The sequence below is a fragment of the Trachypithecus francoisi genome, unplaced genomic scaffold (assembly GCF_009764315.1).
Source record: "Trachypithecus francoisi isolate TF-2019V2 unplaced genomic scaffold, Tfra_2.0 Lachesis_group5, whole genome shotgun sequence".
NCBI lineage: Eukaryota > Metazoa > Chordata > Mammalia > Primates > Cercopithecidae > Trachypithecus > Trachypithecus francoisi.
The window spans coordinates 147,690,507-147,712,035 of NW_022681470.1; the positions used below are offsets into that span (position 1 = coordinate 147,690,507).

Here is a 21,529-nt window from a genome sequence, read left to right on the forward strand (position 1 = left end):
GTGAAAATCTTGAGCATTACCAGCATGTTCTTAAACACTGCATCCTCTCCAACAGAAAACAAACATCCCTACCACTCCACTCAGAGTGGAGAGAGAAGGGAGGCGTGACTTCAAAACTAAGGCTATGATGTGCACCATGAAGCTGTTACTGAAGTACACTGATTTTACATGGCTTGCAGGCCACATACCAGTGGCTCTGGGGAGCTAAGTGAACGCACCTGCTACAGGGCTGGTCTAGGGACCCACTGGCCACATCAGAGCTCAAAAAGCAACCCATCGACTAGAAACTAAAGTCAACTGGTGCCAGGTGTGGTGGCTCACGCCTGTAACCCCAGCACTTTGGGAGGCCGAGGTGGGTAGATCACGAGGTCAGGAGTTTGAGACCAGCCTGACCAACATGAAGAAACTCCATCTCTACTAAATATACAAAATTAGCCAGGCATGGTGTTGCATGCCTGTAATCCCAGCTACTCAGGAGGCTGAGGCAAGAGAATCGCTTGAACCTGGGAGGTGGAGGTTGCAGTGAGCTGAGATCGCGCCACTGCACTCCAGCCTGGGCACCAAAAGCAAAAACTCCATCTCAAAAATAAATAAATAAATAAAATAAAGCCAACTGGAATTTGAAGAATTAACTAATCTCAAAATACAGCAGAGCTTCATCAACAAACACTGCCAGGAAAAATGAGGCTGAGGGGGCCATAGATGAAAAAACGGAAACAAACCAGCCCATTAAAACTCTTTGACCTCACTTGGATCCTGATACCATATTGAAAACGATCATGAAGGCCGGGCGCAGTGGCTCTCGCCTGTCATCCCAGCACTGTGGGAGGCCGAGGCGGGTGGATCATCTGTGGTCAGGAGTTCGCGAGCAGCCTGGCCAACATGGTGAAACCCCACCTGTACTAAAAATACAAAATTAGCCAGGTGTGGTGGCACATGCCTGTAGTCCCAGCTACTTGGGAGGCTGAGGCAGGAGAACTGCCTGAACCCAGGAGGCGGAGGTTGCAGTGAGCCGAGATCATGCCCTTGCACTCCAGCCTGGGCAACAGAGTGAGACTCCGTGTCAAAAAAAAAAGACCCAATCATGAAAGGGGCATCATCCCTGCAGAACTTACAGACAGTAAGAGGAGAATCAGGGATACTAAGAAAATGGAGCCAGGTGTGGTAGTTCATGCCTGTAGTCCCTGGCACTTGGGAGGCTGGGGCAGGAGAATCACTTCAACCTGGGAGGTTGAAGCTGCAGTGAGCCAAGATCGTGCCACTTCACTCCAGCCTGGGTGACAGAGCGAGACTGTCTCCACAATAAAAACAAAAGAAAATGGTATACCAACAAATCCAACAGCCTCAATGAAACATCCCCCGAGGGAAACGAATGACCGAAACCGACACAGAAGAAACAACAGCTCCGCAGCTCTACCCCTGTCAGAGTCGCTTCCTAGAGATGGCTCCAGGCCCTGGCGGCTTCACTGGCAAATTCCATCAAACACTGACAAGACACAACACTAAACCTACAGACACTTTTTCAGTTTTTACGCAACCAGCATCATCCTGACACCAAAACCATAGAGACACAAAGGGCTGGAAGGAAAGGACAAGAAAGGAAACAGCCGACCAACATCCCTACCCACACACCCCACAATCCCTTAAAAACGTGAGGGAACAGCACAGTGGCACCTCACAACCACCCCGGCACCTCCCGGGAAGGAAAAGCTGCTTCACTCTAAAATTAGTCACTGCAATTCACCAAAGGAACCAGGACAGAGATCTGAGCAGCCCCACGTGGGCAGGTGGGAAAGCATGCAGGACGGCATTTGGTGCCATCAGGACAGTACCCACAAGAGGCTAGAAATGGAAGAACACACCTTCTACTTGAAAACGGCATGGGATCAGTCACCGAGCCACTGTGACAGCAGCAGGCCCACCTTCCCCAGCCGCCTGGCCTGCGGGTCTGCAGGAGGGAACAGGGAGGGATGGGGGTTCGGCCTCTGCTCCCCACTCCTCTCGACCTGCTAAGTCCAGCTGGCAGCTTTCCGGAACTCCGAGAGCAGCTTCATTGCCCCCACCCCACACCAAGTCCCTACCCGGCCACAGACTCCAACCAGGTGGCCAGGACCCAACCTCAGGTTCAGGTGCCCCTGAGACCCCTCCACACTGAGAGACACAGCATCCTGTCAGAAGGGCTGCAGTACCTGCCCTCTGCGATTATTGGTGCCTCTCGTCACCCCTCCCCAGCCTGGTCAACACCTGCACACCTGGACGACACCGGCAGGGGACCCCATGATGCAGATCACGAAAAGCCCCAGGCACTGAGCGAGGCCCCCCGAGATCGATGTGAGCAAGGCCGTCTGCAGTTACTTCTCATCACATCGTCCAGGAGGTCCTGGCCAGAGCAACTTGGCAAGAAAAACACTCAAGCAGCCTGAAAGGAGCAGCCGTATGGCGTTCACTCAGTCCCGTGGTTCTGAGCCACAGAGCACGCTAAGGGATACGTGTGGACGCCGCCAGAGCTCAGCACAGGCAAGGCCGGCAGACAAAAGGGAGCAGTCTTTACACATACTGGCGGCAAAGGATTGTCAAAATGCCACATAAAAAAGCACCAAAGGCCGAGCACAGTGGCTCACATCTGTAATCCCAGTGCTTTGGGAGGCTGAGGCGGGTGGATCACGAGGTCAGGAGTTCGAGACCAGCCTGATCAACATGATGAAACGCCATCTCTACTAAAAATACAAAAATTTGCCAGATGTGGTGGTGGGCGCCTGTAATCCCAGCTACTTGGAAGGCTGAGGAAGAAGAATTGTTTGAACCTGGAAGATGGAGGTTGCAGTGAGCCGAGATCATGCCACCGTACTCCAGCCTGGGTCAGAAAGCGAGACTCCGCCTCGAAAAAAAAAAAGCACTGAAACAGGAATACCTGGGAGTGACATTGTTTATTTAAACACCCCTTTCCCCAAACTGAACTGCAGGGTCAAACCAATTTCTAGAAAAAGCCCACTTGGCTTTTCTGGAGAAATGGAGAGGCTGATTCTCAAGTGGACATCCAAGCGAGGAGAGCCTGGGACAGCCAAACCATCTTTAAACAACAGCCCTCCCCGCACTTCGGGAGGCCAAGGGGGCTGGATCACTTGAGGCCAGGAGTTTGAGACCAGCCTGGCCAACATGGCAAAATCCCATCTCTACTAAAAATACAAAAGTTAGCTGGGCGTGGTTGCAGGCACCTGTAATCCTTGCTACTTGGGAGGCTGAGGCAGGAGAATTACTTGCACCCAGGAGGTGGAAGCTGCAGTGAGCTGAGATGGCGCCACTGCACCCGAGCCTGAGCAGCAGAGCGAGACTCTGACCCAAAAAAACAACACCACGGTGGGAGGACATGCTTGGGACACTGGCCGTATGGGGACTGAATGGTGTTTGCTGTGTAAGAACGTCATCAATGTTTCTGGGGGAAGTGAGACAGAAAAGGTCTGTGCAGCGTCACACCATGAGAACCCTGGTCATGTGCTGGGGACGCATAGCAGAAAGCAGCCTCTCCAGGGGGTCTGAGTTTCGAGGCCTCTGCCTACACCACAGATACCCAGGTGTTGGTGGGCACCCCTGTGCCTGGACCCCTGCTCCCTACAACACTTAAGCTCCAGATGCACTCCCCAGAAAACACACAAGGTTCAAACAAGACAGTCAGCTCCAGCCAGGCGCGGTGGCTCAAAGGCTGGGTGCAGTGGCTCAAACCTGTAATCCCAGCACTTTGGGAGGCCGAGGCGGGCGGATCACGAGGTCAGAAGATCGAGACCATCCTGGCTAACACAGTGAAACCCCGTCTCCATTAAAAAAATACAAAAAAACGGCCGGGCGCGGTGGCTCAAGCCTGTAATCCCAGCACTTTGGGAGGCCGAGACGGGCGGATCACAAGGTCAGAAGATCGAGACCATCCTGGCTAACACGGTGAAACCCCGTCTCTACTAAAAAATATAAAAAACTAGCCGGGCGAGGTGGTGGGTGCCTGTAGTCCCAGCTACTCGGGAGGCTGAGGCAGGAGAATGGCGTGAACCCGGGAGGTGGAGCTTGCAGTGAGCTGAGATCCGGCCACTGCACTCTAGCCTGGGCGACAGAGCGAGACTCCGTCTCCAAAAAAAAAAAAAAGACGGTCAGCTCCGAGCCCTACAGAAGGAGAGCATGCAGCCAGACAGGCAACCTCACCATCACCACCTGAGATCCAGGGGCCCGGGGTCTCCTCGGCGAGGCACCCTCACCGTCACTGCCTGAGATTCGGGGGCCTGGGGTCTCCTCTGACCCCAGAAGCCTGTGCGGGCCACTTCCCATGGGGAGCAGATGCAACTCACCTGCTGCAGATGCAACTCACCTGCTGCCTGAGCACCTCGAGACCCACCAGCAAGAACCTGGTCACAGTGGGGCTTCCACACCTGCTGCACCAAGACCCTAACCCAGAGAGACTATGTCTGGGCATCACTGGCAGAACCTGCACAGACAACACTGACCTGGGGAAGCCACCGCACTGGAGCACTCTTTCTTGTTTGGGTTTTGTTTTTTGAGACAGGGTCTCACTCTGTTGCCTGGCTGGTGGGCGGTGGCACAATCACAGTGCCACTGGTCTCAAGTGATCCTCCTGGGCTCAAGTGATCCTCCCACCTCAGCCCCCCAAGCAGCTGGGACTACAGGCATGCACCACCATGCCCAGCTAATTTTTTACTTTCTTGTAGACACGGGGTCTCATTATGTTGCCCGGCCAATCTCCAGCTCCTAGATTCAAATGATCAACGCTCCCAGCCTCCCAAAGTGCTGGGAGTCCAGGCACGATCCACCATGCCCAGCTGCACATTCTTATTTATTTATTTATTTGCAATGGAGTCTCACTCTTATCGCCCAGGCTGGAGTGCAGTGGCACCATCTTGGGTCACTGCAACCTCCACCTCCTGGGTTCAAGCTATTCGCCTGCCTCAGCCAACTAGCTGAGACTACAGGCACCCGCCATCACATCCGGCTAATTTTTGTATTTTTTTAGTAAAGACAGGGTTTCGTCAAGTTGCCCAGGCTGGTCTCGAACTCCTGGCTTCAAGTGATCTCCCTGCCTCACAGCCTTCCAAAGTGCTGGGATTACAGACGTGAGCCAGCGCACACGGCTTGAGCGTCCTTAAAAAGACTGCAGGGCCCTATGTGAGGAGCACCCACAGAGGCCCACGCCAGCACAGTCTTGGCCCCTGGCTGCAGTAAGAGAAACCCAGGCAGAGAGAGGCGGCCGGCTGCCAGGAGCATGCTGCAGCTGGGCTGGGGCTGGGCGGGGGCTGGGCTGGGGCCCAGCTGCCTGATCCAGAGCCCTCCCTCCAACCATAACACCAGGATTCTTTTACAAAGAACAAAGGGGCCCCTACTCCACTGCCTGGTCCACAGATCATGACATTAAAAAAAACCAGATCCCACGTTCCAAGCACAGGCCCTGGGTCAGGCCCACCCTGGCCGACCTACACAAACGATTTCACTGAATCCTCAAACACCCTGGCCAGGGAGGGGCTGCCGGGCCCCAACAGTGAACCACAGTCCTCAGGAGCCAGGGCCTGGCACAAAGCCACCGGCCAAGAGCAGCTCGGCGTGGCCCTTGTGGCAGCTGCAGGCCTGGGCAGATGCTGGGCGTGTGCACAGGCGGTGTCCTCACACCCAGCATGCCAAGGAACAGCCCAGCAAGACGCCAGGGCCACATGGACACATGTGGCCTCCCTGCAGGTGCCACACAATGAGGGTTCTGACCCTGAGCACCTGAGATAGGCAGAACACCGGCCACCATGGGCAGCTTCCCGGTGGGCAGCAGCGAGGCACCCGGAGGGCCTCCCTGCACTGTCGCTGCAGACCCTGGAGCCCAGGCTGGAGCTCACGAGGATGGGACGGCCTCCTCCTCCTGCCCATCCAAGTCCCCCCCGGAACGCTCCTCTCTGTACCCATGGGGCAGACACAGGAGGCCGTCAAAGGCAGGTGAGGGTGAAGGTCAGCCCAAAATCCACAGTGGGGAGACTGACAAGGAGACAGAGGAAGGCAGTGCAACGCCCCTGGAGGACCCACTGGACACTCCACCAGCTCAGGACTTCTGCACCCACTGGCCAGGAACGGAGCTGGAGGAAGCAGCTCTACCTGACCCTGGGTCCCCCCGATCCGCTTCGCAACACCTCCAGGAATCCACCCCTGCGGAAGCCACCCCCACAACAGAGTCTGCAGGGCACAGGTGTCCACGGAAGCGGCCCCGGGCTCTGAAGACAACACGCTGCAGGCCGTGTACTCACCGGATGGTCTCGATGATTTCATGAGCAGCATCGTGATGTTTGTCCTGAGAGAGAAAGAGAGAGAGAGAAAGAGAGGGAGGTTTGAGACGCAGAGCCATCCTCCACCCCGTGAGCCCGTCGCTCTTTTCCCAGACAAGCGATGCCATCAACTTCCCACCTCTTCATTTCCCAACTGGTGCAACTCCCAAGCCCACCACCAGGGGGGACCACCAGAGACATTTCCAGACCCTGGACCACGGAGGGACATAGACCTTGCCAGGGCCCTATTCCTGGCACACTGTGTCCTACCACAGGCAGAGAGCAGGGAGAGGCTGGGATGGAGTCTATGGCCCCTGGTCCTGCTTCTTCCTACCCTAGAGCAAACGGCCGCCCCAAGCTCTGCTCCACGTGTCTCCCCATTCTCTCCCTGGAGGTCAGCTGACTCAACACACCCCAAGCCCCTCAGGCTGCCCTGTGCAGGACTACCAGGAATTCTCCCGATGCTGCTCCAGCCAGGGAGCTCCAGCCTGGCTGGGAGTCCCGCTTTGGCAAAGGCCTGGTACGTGACTGCAGGTGATGGAGCCTCCACAGCGCCTGTTTCCCCATCTGTACCATGGGAAAAAAACCACTGGGCTAGCCCACTTGGGCGGCCGCGCCATAGCCCAGAACCTGCCACCCCTAAAACCAAGTTCCTTGGCCTGACACAGACCCCTCCCTGTCCAGAACCCTACCCTTCACTCTCTCTACAAGGCTAATGTCAAAGGCAGGTTCACAGCCACCAGGGCCACCCAAGCCTCTCCGACTCCACATCCATCACCGAGAATCAGAGACCAACTGCACACCACCAGAACACTTGTGCACTTTCCACATCGCGTCTGCGTGCTACTGTGCTGATATAAACCCACAACAGGCTGGGTGTGGTGAGCGAACTAGTTGAGCCAGGAGTTCGAGGGCAGCCTGGGAAACAGCGAGAGCCCATGTCTTTTTTTTTTTGAGACGATGTTTCACTCTTGTTGCCCAGGCTGGAATGCGATGCTGCAATCTCGGCTCACTGCAATCTCTACCTCCAGGAATCAAGGGATTCTCCTGTCTCAGCCTCCTGAGTAGCTGGGATTACTGGCATCAGCCACCACACCCGGCTAATTTTGTGTTTTTAGTAGAGACGGAGTTTCTCGATGTTGATCAGGCTGGTCTCAAAATCCTGACCTCAGGTGATCCACCACCCTCAGCCTCCCAAAGTGCTGGAATTACAGGCCGGAGCCACCACACCCGGCCAGCCCATGCCTTTTTTATAAAAATGAACCTTTTTTTTTTTAAATCCCCATGAGGCAAACACCGTAGCAATCATCAGTTGCAGACGCGACCCGCTGGATGTTGCAGTCCACAGGGCGCGTCAGAGGCGGCCCAGGCAGCCACACAGCCTCAGTGAGCCTCTCCCAGGGCAGAGAAAAAGCAACCAACGGAGCACCTGTGGACGCCACCTGACGAAACACAAGGCCAGCATCACCGGAGTGAGACACGCAGCCGCCACGAGCCTCCCAAGGCCCAGCGGGACCCAGCCCCTCTGTGGGGCTCCTGCCGGGACACAGAACCTCAGCACAATCCTGAGGAGCAGCCCAGCCTGACTGAGGGGTGCCACAGAGACCCCAGCGGGCTCTCCTCCAAAGGCCAGACCATGGGAGACCCCCCCAGCTTTCCTTATGCACTGAGGGATCAGCCCAGATGGGGGAGACAGGAGATGCAAGGGCTCATGGCAGTGATGGGATGGGACGTATATGCCGCTGAGGCCACAGCTCCACCCACCTCCTGGTTCAGATCAGGGTACTGCGGTGAAATAAAGCCACATGGAAAGTCTCTGCGCGGTGCTTTGCAACTTTCTTCTCAGTCTAAAACCATTTCAGGGCCGGGCACGGTGGCTCACGCCTGGAATACCAACACTTTGGGAGGCCGAGGTGGGCGGATCACGAGGTCAAGAGATCAAGACCATCCTGGCTAACAAGGTGAAACCCCATCCCTACTAAAAATACAAAAAATTAGCTGGGCGTGGCCGGGCACGGTGGCTCACGCCTGTAATCCCAGCACTCTGGGAGGCTGCGGTGGCCGGATCACAAGGTCAGGAGATCGAGACCATCCTGGTGAACACAGTGAAACCCTGTCTCTACTAAAAAATACAAAAAATTAGCCAGGCGTAGTGGCAGATGCCTGTAGTCCCAGCTACTCAGGAGGCTGAGGTAGGAGAATGGCGTGAACCCAGGAGGCGGAGCTTGCAGTGAGCGGAGATCGCGCTACTGCACTCCAGCCTGGGCGACAGAGCAAGACTCCATCTCAAAAAAAAAAAAACAGGCCGGGCGCGGTGGCTCAAGCCTGTAATCCCAGCACTTTGGGAGGCCGAGACGGGCGGATCACGAGGTCAGGAGATCGAGACCATCCTGGCTAACACAGTGAAACCCCGTCTCTACTAAAAATACAAAAACTAGCCGGGCGAGGTGGTGGGCGCCTGTAGTCCCAGCTACTCGGGAGGCTGAGGCAGGAGAATGGCGTAAACCCGGGAGGCGGAGCTTGCAGTGAGCTGAGATCCGGCCACTGCACTCCAGTCCGGGCGACAGAGCGAGACTCCGCTTCAAAAAAAAAAAAACAATAAAAAAACATTAGCTGGACATGGTGGCACACGCCTGTAGTCCCAGATACCCGGGAGGCTGGGCAGAATAGCTTGAACCCAGGAGGCAAAGGCTGCAGTGAGCCAAGATCGCACCATTGCACTCCAGCCTGAGCTACACAGCAAGACTCCGTCTCATAAAAGGAAAAAAAAAAACACTTCAAAGTGAAGTGTTTTTTGGAGTTTTTTTTTTTTTTTTTTGTAGAAATGAGATCTCACCATGTTGGCCAGGCTGGTCTTGAACTCCTGGCCTCAAGTGAGCTGTCCACCTTGGCCTCCCAAAGATATGGTGAAACGCCATCTCTACAAAAAAATACCAAAAAAAAAAAAAAAAATTGGCCAGGCATGGTGGCTCACACCTGTAATCACAGCACTTTGGGAGGCCAAGGCGGGTGGATCACTTGAGGTCACGAGCTCAAGACCAGCCTAGCCAACACAGTGAAACCCCATCTCTACCAAAAACACAAAAAAAATCTAGCTGGGCATGGTGTTGCATGCCTGTAATCCCAGCTACTTGGGAGGCTGAGCCAGGAGATTCACTTGAACCCAGGAGGCAGAGGTTGCAGTGAGCTGAGACCGCACCACTGCACTCCAGCCTGGGCTACAGAATGAGACTCCATCTTAAAAAAAAAAAAAATAGCTAGGTGTGGTGGCACACACCTGTGACCCGAGCTACCTGGTGGCTGAGGCAGGAGAATCTCTTGAACCCGGAAAGCAGAGCTTGCAGTGAGCCAAGATCACACCACTGCACTCCAATCTGGGCAGCAGAGTGAGATTCCAGCTCAAAAAAAAAAAAAAAGAGAACGAGAAATAGGAGGCAGGAGCGGGGGCTGGGCAGAGCGAGGAGCAGGGCAGGCGAGGGTGGCGAGGGAGCAGGCGGCCCTTGCAGGACCCTGACAAAGCGAAAATGGGGCCCCTTGCTCAAAGGTGGCTAACGAACTTCAACACGAGCTGGGCGCAGATCATGAGGTCAGGAATTCGAGGCCAGCCTGGCCAAAGTGGCAAATACTAATGCCATAAATATTAGCTCTACTAATAATACAAAAATCATTGGTACTACTAACACAGAAATTATTGCCGGGCGCGGTGGCTCACACCTGTCATCCCAGCCCTTTGGGAGGCCAAGGCAGGTGGATCACGAGGTCAGGAGATCGAGACCGTCCTGGCTTACACGGTCTAACAAACCCCGTCTCTACAAAAAATACAAAAAAATTAGCCGGGCATGGTGGCGGTGCCTGTAGTCCCAGCTCCTCAGGAGGCTGAAGCAGGAGAAAAGGTGAACCCGGGAGGCGGAGCTTGCAGTGAGCCAAATCGCGCCACTGCACTCCAGCCTGGGTGACAGAGCGAGACGCCATCTCACCAAAAAAAAAAAAAAGTATTAGTACTACTAATACAAAAATTGTTAGTAGCACTAATAATACAAAAATGAGCCGGGTGTGGTGGCAGGTGCCTGTAATCCCAGCTACTGAGGAGGCTGAGGCAGGAGACTTGCTTGAACCCAGGAGGTAGAGGTTGCAGTGAGCCGAGATTGCACCACTGCACTCCAGCCTGGGCAACAAGAGCACAACTTTTTCTCCAAAAAAAAAAAAAAAAGTTCCTGCGGGATGTGACTGTGTGGGTGTGGCGAGTGTGGCACACCTGGCCGTTTCCTATATATTTTGCGCTCTGCACAGCTCCGTCCCACCAGCCACATGTCGGGTGCCCATAGCCCTGAGTGGCCAGCGGCTGCTGTCCAGGCAGTGGTGCTCCACACGCCTCCCCTCAAGGGGGAGTCTTCTTCCTGCGGACCCCCACGGAGTGCTGTGGGATGTTGCAGGGTGCAGCCGGAAGCGCTGGGTTCCGCATATCTGAAGCGAGAGCCAGATGGCCGGCCTCCTCTCTGGTCAGGGGCTGGGGACAGGAGGAAGGGGTGCTGGGCCTGCTCCCTCATGTCGGGGTCCTGCTTCTGCGACCCCGTTCCTCCCGCTCACAGTCAGGGCCCACGGCAGGGCCCCCCTCCCTCCTCCCTCCTCCAGCTGGAAACCCAGCCTGCTGTGGTCCCTGCACTTCTTGTCTCTCCACAGCTTCTTCCCGGGTGGTCATTTGACAGAGGGCCCTGCCTCGCCCAGTTTCAGGGTTTTCTTGTCACGGGGAGTTGCTGTCTCAAAGTGGTGGCCATGGGAGCTGCATGTCTGGCTGGCAGAGTGTTTCTGGCTGTGGTTTGAGTGTCCTGAGGCTGCGAAGGTTGGAGGGGGCTGTGAGCCCGAGTTCCCCTTCCTGGGATTCACAGCCAACCACTGCTCACAGGCCCGGGCCTTACTGGAGCACAGAACATTCCCGGGAGCCAGATGACTCACGGTGTGAGGGCTGGAAACGCTCTGATTTACAGCGGTGTCACCTGCCCATGCCTGCTCTCCCTGGCAGCGTGACATTATTTTGGGGGCCACATAAGTGTAGTTCTAAAAATGGGTGCCCCACAGAAGCAGTAGCAGGGTGAACTCGCCTCTGCAACTCCCGCGAGCCGTGCCCTCTGCCCCACGACTGTTTCGTCATGAGGCCTCGTTCCCCATCACTCAGCTAGGAAGACAGTGTCCCCACCAGGTAGTGCGCCCCGAGTTACTGCCCCCATCTCCTCCTTGCTGGTGCTGCCTCCTGTCCAGAGGTGCCTTGTGCTGTGGGCTGCCGTGTGGACTGCGGGCTGGGGGCCAGGGAGACAGTGTCCCCACCAGGCAGTGCGCCCCGAGTTACTGCCCCCATCTCCTCCTTGCTGGTGCTGCCTCCTGTCCAGAGGTGCCTCGTGCTGTGGGCTGCTGTGTGGACCGCGGGCTGGGGGCCAGGGCTTTGTGCGGACTTCACCAGGCTGTTCCGAATCCCGAAGGCCAAGAGGTGACATTCCCTCTCACGGTGGGTGGGTGTGCGGGGCCTGGAGGACGCCCGGCTGAGAGTGGATGTCTAGTAAAAGGAGCCTCAGCCAAGAGGCGTTTCCAGCACAGACTTGTTCCTAGAGGGCCCAGGGAACAGGCAGAGCCAGGCCACAGAGGTTGGGTGACCATCCCAGGGCCCACGTCTAGAGCAGCACAGTTGGGTTCGTACTCCTGGTCTGTGGGTGGGCGCCTCTATGCGAAAGAGCCCAGCACTGGCTTCCAGCTCTTGTGTTGGAGTTCCTTTTTTTTTTTTTTTGAGATGGAGTTTTGCTCTTATTGCTGAGGCTGGAGTGTAGTGGTACGGTCTCAGCTCACTGCAACCTCTACCTCCCAGGTTCAATGGTGCAGTCTCAGCTCACAGCAACCTCCACTTCCTGGGTTCAAGCGATTTTCCTGTCTCAGCCTCCTGAGTAGCTGCTGGGATTACAGGTGTTGGTCACCACGCCCGGCTACTTTTTTTCTATTTTTAGTAGAGGCGGGATTTCATCATGTTGGCCAGGCTGGTCTCGAACTCCTGACCTCAGGTGTTCCACCCGCCTCGGCCTCCCAAACTGCAGGGATTACAGGCGTGAGCCACCGCGGCCGGCCCACACCTGGCTAATTTTCGTTTTAGTAGAGACGGGGTTTCACCATGTTGGCCAGGCTGGTCTCGAACTCCTGACCTCAGGTGTTCCACCCGCCTCGGCCTCCCAAACTGCAGGGATTACAGGCGTGAGCCACCGCGGCCGGCCCACACCTGGCTAATTTTCGTTTTAGTAGAGACGGGGTTTCACCATGTTGGCCAGGCTGGTCTCGAACTCCTGACCTCAGGCGATCCGCCCACTTTGGCCTTCCAAAGTGCTGGGATTATAGGCATGAGTCACCGCGCCCGGCCAGAACAATTTCTTAATTACATGATAAAATGATAATATTCTAGTTATACTTGGTTAAATAAGTTATGAAAATTTATCTCCTGGGCCAGACGCAGTGGCCCATGCCTGGGGTTCCAGCAACTTGGGAGGCTGAGGCAGGGGGATCACTGGAGCCCGGGAGTTTGAGGCCACAGCGAATCATGATCGTCACCACACTCCAACCTGGGCAACACGGCAAGATCTCAACTCTAGAAAGATAAAAAATATTGACCGGGCGCGGTGGCTCACGCCTGTAATCCCAGCACTTTGGGAGACCGAGGCAGGCAGATCACAAGGTCAAGAGATCAAGACCATCCTGGCTAACACAATGAAACCCCGTCTCTACTAAAAATACAAAAAATTAGCCAGGCGTGGTGGCGGGCGCCTGTAGTCCCAGCTACTTGGGAGGTTGAGGCAGGAGAATGGCGTGAACCCGGGAGGCGGAGCTTGTAGTGAGCCGAGATGGCGCCACTGCACTCCAGCCTGGGCGACAGAGAGAGATTCCGTCTCAAAAAAAAAAAATTTTTTTTAATTAAAAAAGAGGCCAGACACAGTGGCTTATGCCTGTAATCCCAGCACTCTGGGAGGATGAGGCAGGAGGACTGCTTGAAGCTAGGAGCTTGAGATCAGCCTGGACAACATATTGAGACCCTCATCTCTTCAAAAAAAAATTTTTTTTTAATTAGCTGCGCATGGCAGGTGCGCCTGTATTCTCAGCCATTTGGGAGACTGCAGTGGGAGGATCCCTTGTGCCCAGGAGCTCAAGGCTGCAGTGAGCTGTGATCACACCACTGCACTCCAGCCTGGGTGAACAGTGAGACTCTATCTCTAAAAAAAGGAAAAACAAAATTTATCTTAGCTTTTTAAAAACGTGGCTACTGGAAACAGTGAAGTCACACATGTACCTTATGGAGTATTCCTGCAGCCTTACCTCACAGGACCTAATTCCACCTTCCTAGCTCACAAAGTTGTTTTTTTTTTTTTTTTTTGGAGTTTCATTCTTGTTGCCCAGGCTGGAGTGCTGGGAGTGCGATGACATGATCTTGGCTCACTGCAACCTCCGCCTCCTGGGTTCAAGTGATTCTCTTGCCTCAGCCTCCCAAGTGGCTGGGATTACAGGCATGCGCCACCGCACCCGGCTAATTTTGTATTTTTAGTAGAGACGGGGTTTCTCCACGTGGGTCAGGCTGGTCTTGAACTCCCAATCTCAGGTGATCCACCTGCCTCGGCCTCCCAAAGTCCTGGCATTACAGGTGTGAGCCACCACGCCTGGTCCGACAGAGCATTTTTAGACTTGACCCTGAACCCAAGGTCCACACAGGCCCTGGCCCAAGTCCACGCAGCTAATTCACAGCAGAGCTGGGCCTGGACATCAGATCGTGTTGCTTCCTGGCTGAGCATCTGTCTGCAGGATCAAGGGCAGTGTGAAAAGGGGACCCAGACCTCCACAGGAGGAGGACAGGGCCGCCTGAGAGCTCCAAGGAGAGCTCAGATCAAGGATGGTTGACAAGGCTTCAGCTGACTTGATAATAACTAGTCCATCTGCAACAGCCCCAGCTGGCTAGGCCCAGCGGTGCACGCCTGTAGTCCCAGCACTGCAGGAGGCTGAGGTGGGAGGACCGCCTGAGCCGGGACTTCAAGGTTGCAGTGAGTTATGATCACGCCACTATACTCCAGTACTCCAGCCTGGGTGACAGAGAGTTCATTTCAAACAAACAAACAGCCCAAGATACCCAACAACCAAAGGAGCTCCCTGTAAACATGCAAAGCAACTGGACACTGGAGGTGCTCAGGAGGGGCTGAGGCCACCCACACAGGCCGCTGGGAAGCTGTGAGAGGAAGCTCTGCTCACCAGGCCTCTGCTTTCCTAAAACATGACCAGAGCAACGCCATCTTAAAGTGCACAGCTAGGCACTCGCAAGGTACCTGGAAGGTTCACACTTATGAGCTGACCACCAAGGACGCAGAGCATCTATGGGTCTGGGGGAGGTCTTCCGGGCAGCCTGCAGAACCCGTGCCCGCTGTACTAAGAGGGCCAGAGAGCACGGGCTGAAGGGTGGTCGGATGGCACCACCTGGCTGGGCTCCAGCAAGCGTGTCTGTACGTTCTAGGTTTATTCACAACCCCGGCCGTTTCTCACACACAGAGGCGCTAAGGAAGAACAGGCACCCTCTGCCTGCCCCCCGAGGACGGCCTGCTCTGTTCAGGGAGCCCTGCTGTGTACGGGAGCGGCTTCGTGGCTGCTCTCACTGTGATCGGCGGCTCACCTCAAGTTCTCTCCTCTCTTGGGGTCTGCATTGGTACCCTCTTTCTCCAGCAGCCAAGCGACACAGGAGGGAGGCTGGATGTGCTGATCAGAACTCTCCTCGCCCTCGTCTGAGCACAGGCTGTCTGAGCACAGGCTTACAGTCACCGACCCTCTAGCCTGAGGGCAAGGCCACAGTGTGACAGGAGGGAGGAAAGCAGGGGACTCGTGGGCCTCCTCACAGGGAAAAATGCGCCAGGACGCTAGGGGAGACCAGCACTGACTGCTGAGGCAACAGCGCTCCCTTTTGGGATGATGAGAATGTTCTGGAATTAGACAATGGTGAATAGACTAAAAACCACTGAAATGTACACTTAAAACGGGTGAACTTTTTTTTTTTTTGAGATGGAGTCTAGCTCCGTCGCGCAGGCTGGAGTGCAGTGGCGCGATCTCAGCTCACTGCAAGCTCTGCCTCCCGGGTTCATGCCCAGCCTAAAACAGATGAACTTTGATATGTGAATTGTCGCGATAAGGCTGTTATTAAAAAAAAAAAAAAAAAAAAGGAAAAACATGCAGGCATGGTGGCTCCCGCTTGTAATCCCAGCACTTTGGGAGATGGGGCAGGCAGACCACGAGGTCAGGAGTTTGAGACCAGCCTCACTAACACGGTGAAACCCCGTCTCTACTAAAAATACAAAAATTAGCCGGGCTTGGTGGTGGGCGCCTGTAATCCCAGATACTTAGGCGGCTGAGGCAGGAGAATGGCGTGAACCCATGAGGTGGAGGTTGCAGCAAGCCGAGATCTCGCCACTGCACTCCAGCCTGGGCAACAAGAGCAAGACTCCATCTCAAAAAAAATAAAAGAGGAAAAACAAAAGCACAGCAACTGTAGTGCCCCGGCCTGGGCGCGGCACCCTGCCCTGCCTGCTCCTCCGCGCTTGCCGCCCTGCACGCCATCATTCACCCATGGCCTCTCCAACAAGGCCACCCCTAAGCCCTAGACCAGGAGCAGCAACAGCATGAGGCCTGACCGTCCATCCTTCTGAAGGGCGCGATGCCCACACGGCCAGCCAGCATGCGCCTGTCTGGTGCAACCAACTGAGAAAGAGGCCGGCTGCAGCTCACACGTGCGCCTCACACATCTCAACCCAACACTGTGGGAGGTCAAGGCAGGCACTTGAGGTCAGGAGTTCAAGACTGGCCCAGCCAATGTGGTGAAACTCCATCTCTACTAAAAATACAAAAATTAGCTGGGCCTGGTGGCGCACACCTGTATTCCCAGCTATTTGGGCAGCTGAGGCAGGAAAATGGCTTGAACCTGGGAGGCGGAGGTTTCAGTGAGCCGAGATGGCACCACTGCACTCCAGCCTGAGTAAAAAGAGTGAAACTCTGTGTCCAAAAAAAAATGAGAAAGAAAAGTGGCTGGCCAGGTGCGATGGCTCACGCCTGTGATCCCAGCACTTTGGGAGGCTGAGGCGGGCGGATCACGAGGTCAGGAGATTGACACCATCCTGGTTAACATGGTGAAACCCCGTCTCTGCTAAAAATACAAACAATTAGCTAGGCGTGTTGGTGGGCACCTGTAGTCCCAGCTACTTGGGAGGCTGACGCAGGAGAATGGCGTGAACCTGGGAGGCGGAGCTTGCAGTGAGCCGAGATCGTGCCACTGCACTCCAGCTTGGGCGACATCTCAAACAAACAAACAAACAAACAAACAAACAAAAAATGAGTGCCAGCTGCGGTAGCTCACGCCTGCAATCCCACCATTTTGGGAGGCTGAGGCGGGCGGATCACCTGAGGTCAGGAGTTCAAGACAGGCCTGGCCAACATGATGAAACCCGTCTCTACTAAAAATACAAAAATTAGCCAGGCTAATCCTGAGATACAAGGAAGGATGCGGAGCTGGGCACTCACTCCTGTGATTCCAATGCAGAAGCTGCCCCTTCTTTACTCCAGGAAGCCCCCACCTGTAACTGCTGCACATACACTCCAGGCACTTCAATCTGTGTCTCCAGAGCTGCAGTCCGCACACGTGGCCCAAATACACTCCCATGACACTAACTTCGCCTTAGGTCCTTTCCTCAGGGGGCCACAGGGGGCAGGGACTGCATGGAGCAAGCCTGGATCTTGGCCAGGGCCTGCCGGACACGCACGGTCCCAGGGAGCACCCAGGCAATGAAGACAGGGCTGGCCCCAGGAGAAGGCATCTACGTGAACACCAGGCGACACCCCACGGCAGTCTGTGCCAGGCCATGAAAGGCACAGCTCTTGGTACCTCGTGCCCGCCCTCGGTGGCGGGGCTGCCCCAAGCTCTGTGAGTGCTGAGCAGCATCCTCGGGCTTCCCCCACCCCAGTGGTGACAACCGCAGAGGTCTCTAGACGCCACCAGGTATCCCCTGAGGGCAGAGCCACCTCCGCCCCTGAGAACTGCTGTTTGAACCTTCCAGGGCCAGGAATTCATCCCTTCAGCCTACAGGCGGGAAGAGGAGGGCTCGGCACAAATCAGGACCAGAAGAGCTCAACGCTGGGATCCTCCAGGTAAAAGGCTCCGCCAGCGCCACAAGTTCTTGCAGTCCTTCCCCTGGAGGACGCCTCTGGGGCCCCTGCTGTACCTCAGGCCCCACCACATAGCCTGAGGCTGAGGCCTAAAGCTTATCAAAGTTACCACCAGCCTGGGGCAACACAGCAAGGCGCCACCAAAAAGTACACAATTTAGTCAGGCGTGGTGGCTCACGCCTGTAATCCCAGCTACTGGGGAGGCTGAGGCAGGAGAATCCCTTCGGCCTGGGAGGCGGAGGATGCAGCGAGCAGAGATCGAGCCACTGCACTCCAGCCTGGGTGACAAAGCAAGACCCTACCTCTAAATAATAAGAGAAATAACACCCAAAAGGACAGGTTCCAGGAGACTCCTGAAGGAGGGTGGGCCCTTCCCCCATGCCTTGCCCTGAGGGTCCATTTCTCAGTATCATGGGCATCCTACTGATCGTCCTTTATCATTAACCAGAGGACCTAAGTGTTACTCTGAGTTCTGTGAGCCGCTGAGGCAACGTAATCAAGCCGAGGAAGGGGTGATGGGAACCTGAATTTACAGCTGATCACTCAGAAGCACAGGCCACAACCTGAGGCCTCTAAGTGCCACGAAAGTTGGGGAGTCTTGGGGACTGAGCTCTCACTCCGTGGGATCTGAGCCTGTGTCGAGGTAGACACGTTGGAAGTGAGCTGAATCGGGGCTACCCAGTTGGAAACACAGAATTGATGAATCCCTTGGTACACGTATCTGGTTCCGGAACTCCTCGGTGTTGACTGCTGGAGAGCACAGGAAGAACTGTGTTGGGTCCTTCCTATACCCCACAGTGCTGGAAGAGAAAAACAGCTCCAAGCAGTCCGTGCCCAGTAAGGCGTGCAAAATGCATCAGACCCAGAGACAAGAGCAAGGCTTTCAGTCATGTGTCCCAACCACACCAGGGGCAAGCATGGAAAGGCACCTATCTGTTCCTGCCTCCTGGTCTCGGCCACTATCTTCCTGTTCCTGGAATCGGTAACACCTAAAGCGACGTGCAGCCATCAGTGGCCAATATGATTTGAACACAAATTCTTTTTTCCTTTATCTGTTTGTTTGAGACAGAGTCTCACTCTGTCGCCCAGACCGGAATGCAATGGCATGATCTCGGCTCACTGCAGCCTCCTCCTCTCAGGTTCAAGCGATTCTCCAGATTACAGGCAACCACCACCAAGCCCAACTAATTTTTGTATTTTTAGTAAAGACGGGGTTTCGTCATGTTGGCCAAGCTGGTCTCGAACTCCTCACTGCAGGTGATCCGCCCGCCGTGGCCTCCCAAAGTGCTGGGATTACAGGCATGAGCCATCGTGCCTAGACAACCGTGTGTTTTTTAAACTTTTTATTTTAAGATAATTGTAGATTTATGCTGTTGAGCTAAAGGAAAGGAACTGGAGCAAAATTAATATAAGTGGAGTGTTTATTTGGGCCACACTTGAGGACTGAAACCTGGGAGTCCAGACTCGAATTACTGCAAATATACACTCTGATGAGCAGGAGTTAACAAGCAGATTTTTAAAGGAAAAAAAGAGCCGGGAGTGGTGGCTCACACCCGCAATCCCAGCTACTTGGGAACCCAGGAGGCGGAAGCTGCAGTGAGCCGAGATTGGGCCACTGCACTCCATCCTGGGAGACACAGCGAGTCCGTCTCAAAAAAAAAAAAAAAAAAAAAAAACCCTCCCCAGAAGCTAGGCTGGAGTGTCTGCATCACCTGCAGAGTTTCGGGACAATCCATCCACCCCCCACACCCCCAGTGCCCCCGGCAACCTCTTTTAGGCCACCAGGAACAGAACAGTGTACATTTGCTATAAAATGGAACACTGGGTTTTTTCTATCATTCCTTCCTTTTTAAAGCAACTCCTTGACTCACACAAAGCTGCCTAAAGGTTAATCTGCCTCCGGGGGAGCTGGGATTACTCAGGACACTCATGCTCAGAGGTCAGCAGCAGAAAATACCTTCTGAGTCACGGTGGGGATGGCTCACCCCGCCCCTGGCTGCTACGCACTGCTGGCTGCCCACTCACCGCCACCCACAGCCGGGCTCCAGGCCAGGCTGTCAGGCGGAACATGTACTCACTCATCAATGAGAGTCAGAGAGTTGGGACCCTTGGCCAGTGGAGGCCGCCCCTGCCCGCCCACAGCCCGTGAGTCACCGAGGGGAAGGTCGCGTTCTGTGGCCCTTGCAGGTTCTTTCCGAGCAAACAACTAATAATGCCACTTGTGCCCTTCCCACCAGAAGAAGGGCAGGGCCATCCTGCCCTAGAAATGCCACGCCAGGCCAGGCGGGGTGGCTCATGCCTGTAATCCTAGCACTCTGGGAGGTTCAGGCAGGTGGATGACGAGGTCAGAAGTTCGAGACCAGCCTGGCCAACATGGTGAAACCCCATCTCTACTAAAAATACAAAAAATTAGCTGGGCGTGGTGGCGCATGCCTGTAGTCCCAGCCACTGGGGAGGCTGAGACAGGAGAATCACCTGAACCCGGGAGGCGGATGTCGCAGTGAGCCGAGACTGCACAGCTGTACTCCAGCCAGGCAACAGCATGAGATTCCCTCTCAAAAAAATAAGAAATGCCACGCGGGACTTGAGAAAAGTGGTTATCCAGGAACTCCCAGGTCATATAAGAACAAAAATCGCCCTTCCTCCCCCTTGCGTTTGCCAACTGGGCAAACCCCTTCCGAACTACTCATTTCCGAGTGTGGACAGTTGTGGCTATTTCTGCTTCCTCCTCCGGATGGCCCCTCCTCCAAGCAGCCACCCACAGGTCCCCCAGGGCAGAAGTGGCAGCCCCTCCCTGGGGACCTCGGCTGACCTTGTGCTCAGCACAGTATCTCGGCTGAGCTGCTATTTATAATCTACTTAACTCCACTGTTTAATGTTTTTTGGTAGAGATGGAGTCTCACTATGTTGCCCTGGCTTGTCTCGAACTCCTGGGCTCAAGTGATCTTCCCGCCTGGGCTTCCCAAAGAGCAGGGACTACAGGCGTGAGCCCCTGTGCCTGGCCTGTCTTCATTTTACAGGTTTCTTGAGACTAAGAACGGTGGGCAGGGTGGGGCGGGGGGCGGGGGGAGAGAATATTGGCTTGTTGTCCTCTGTGCCCCCACAACACTGAGTATTCAGTAGGTGCTGCTGGAATGAATCATGAATATATGTGCTGTTGCAGCCACAGCCACGTGCTGTGGCTCACACCTGTAATCCCAACACTTTGGGAGGCCGAGACGGGCAGATCACCTGAGGTCAGGAGTTCGAGACCAGCCTGGCCAATATGGTGAAACCCCGTCTCTACTAAAAATACAAAAATTAGCCAGGAGTGGTGGCGGGCACCTGTAATCTCAGTTACCGGAGAGGCTGAGGCAGGAGAATCACTGGAACCTGGGAAGCAGAGCTTGCAGTGAGCAGAGATCGCACCACTGCACTCCAGCCTGGGCAATAGAGCGAGACTCTGTCTGAACAAAAAAAAAAAAAGAAAAGAAAATCAGAACCGCCCCTCACTTCTTGTGAGAAAGCAAAATTCCTCAGCGGGAACACAACAACGGGAAAATGACAAATGTCCCGGCAGGGTTGTCGGAAGGCTGCCTCTGGCACTTGAGCCAATGAAGATGCTGGGCCCGGCAGCAGGCCAACCAGAGCAGCAACGGCCGCAGACGGCGCCAGGACCAGCACATCCTGCCAAGCCCGGGCCCGGCCAGGGACGGAAAGACTCCGCACAGTCCCGCCCACCACTAGAAAGCCGCTCCCGCCAGCTCTCGCCCTTACTATCTACAACAGGGGCTGGCCAGGCAGGGCACCAGGCGTGTGGGCGGGGACACCGGGGCTGCCTTCACATGAATGTTCACTTAAGTATCAACGAAAAGGCAACGGGCCCCTGGCAGGACCGCTGTCCCAGGCCCCCACATCGGGTTCCAGTGGGTTTCTTAGCACTGACAAACGGCAACTGTTGGGATGCAGATGTTAAACAGACACTTAACACAGGTCGTGCAGTCCACTCCTGAGAACCTCGCCCTGAGAACACTGACTTTCAC

The 21,529-nt window shown here is 55.2% G+C and overlaps 1 protein-coding gene across 1 annotated transcript in view; it reads right to left on the minus strand.

Annotated features, from left to right (window-relative positions):
* The window catches only part of DOT1L (DOT1 like histone lysine methyltransferase), a 69,507-nt gene that overhangs the window by 44,992 nt on the left and 2,986 nt on the right, over nt 1-21,529 (minus strand). The window contains 1 exon segment of the mRNA XM_033195170.1: nt 6,279-6,322. Coding sequence (XP_033051061.1) covers nt 6,279-6,322 — 44 coding nt within the window.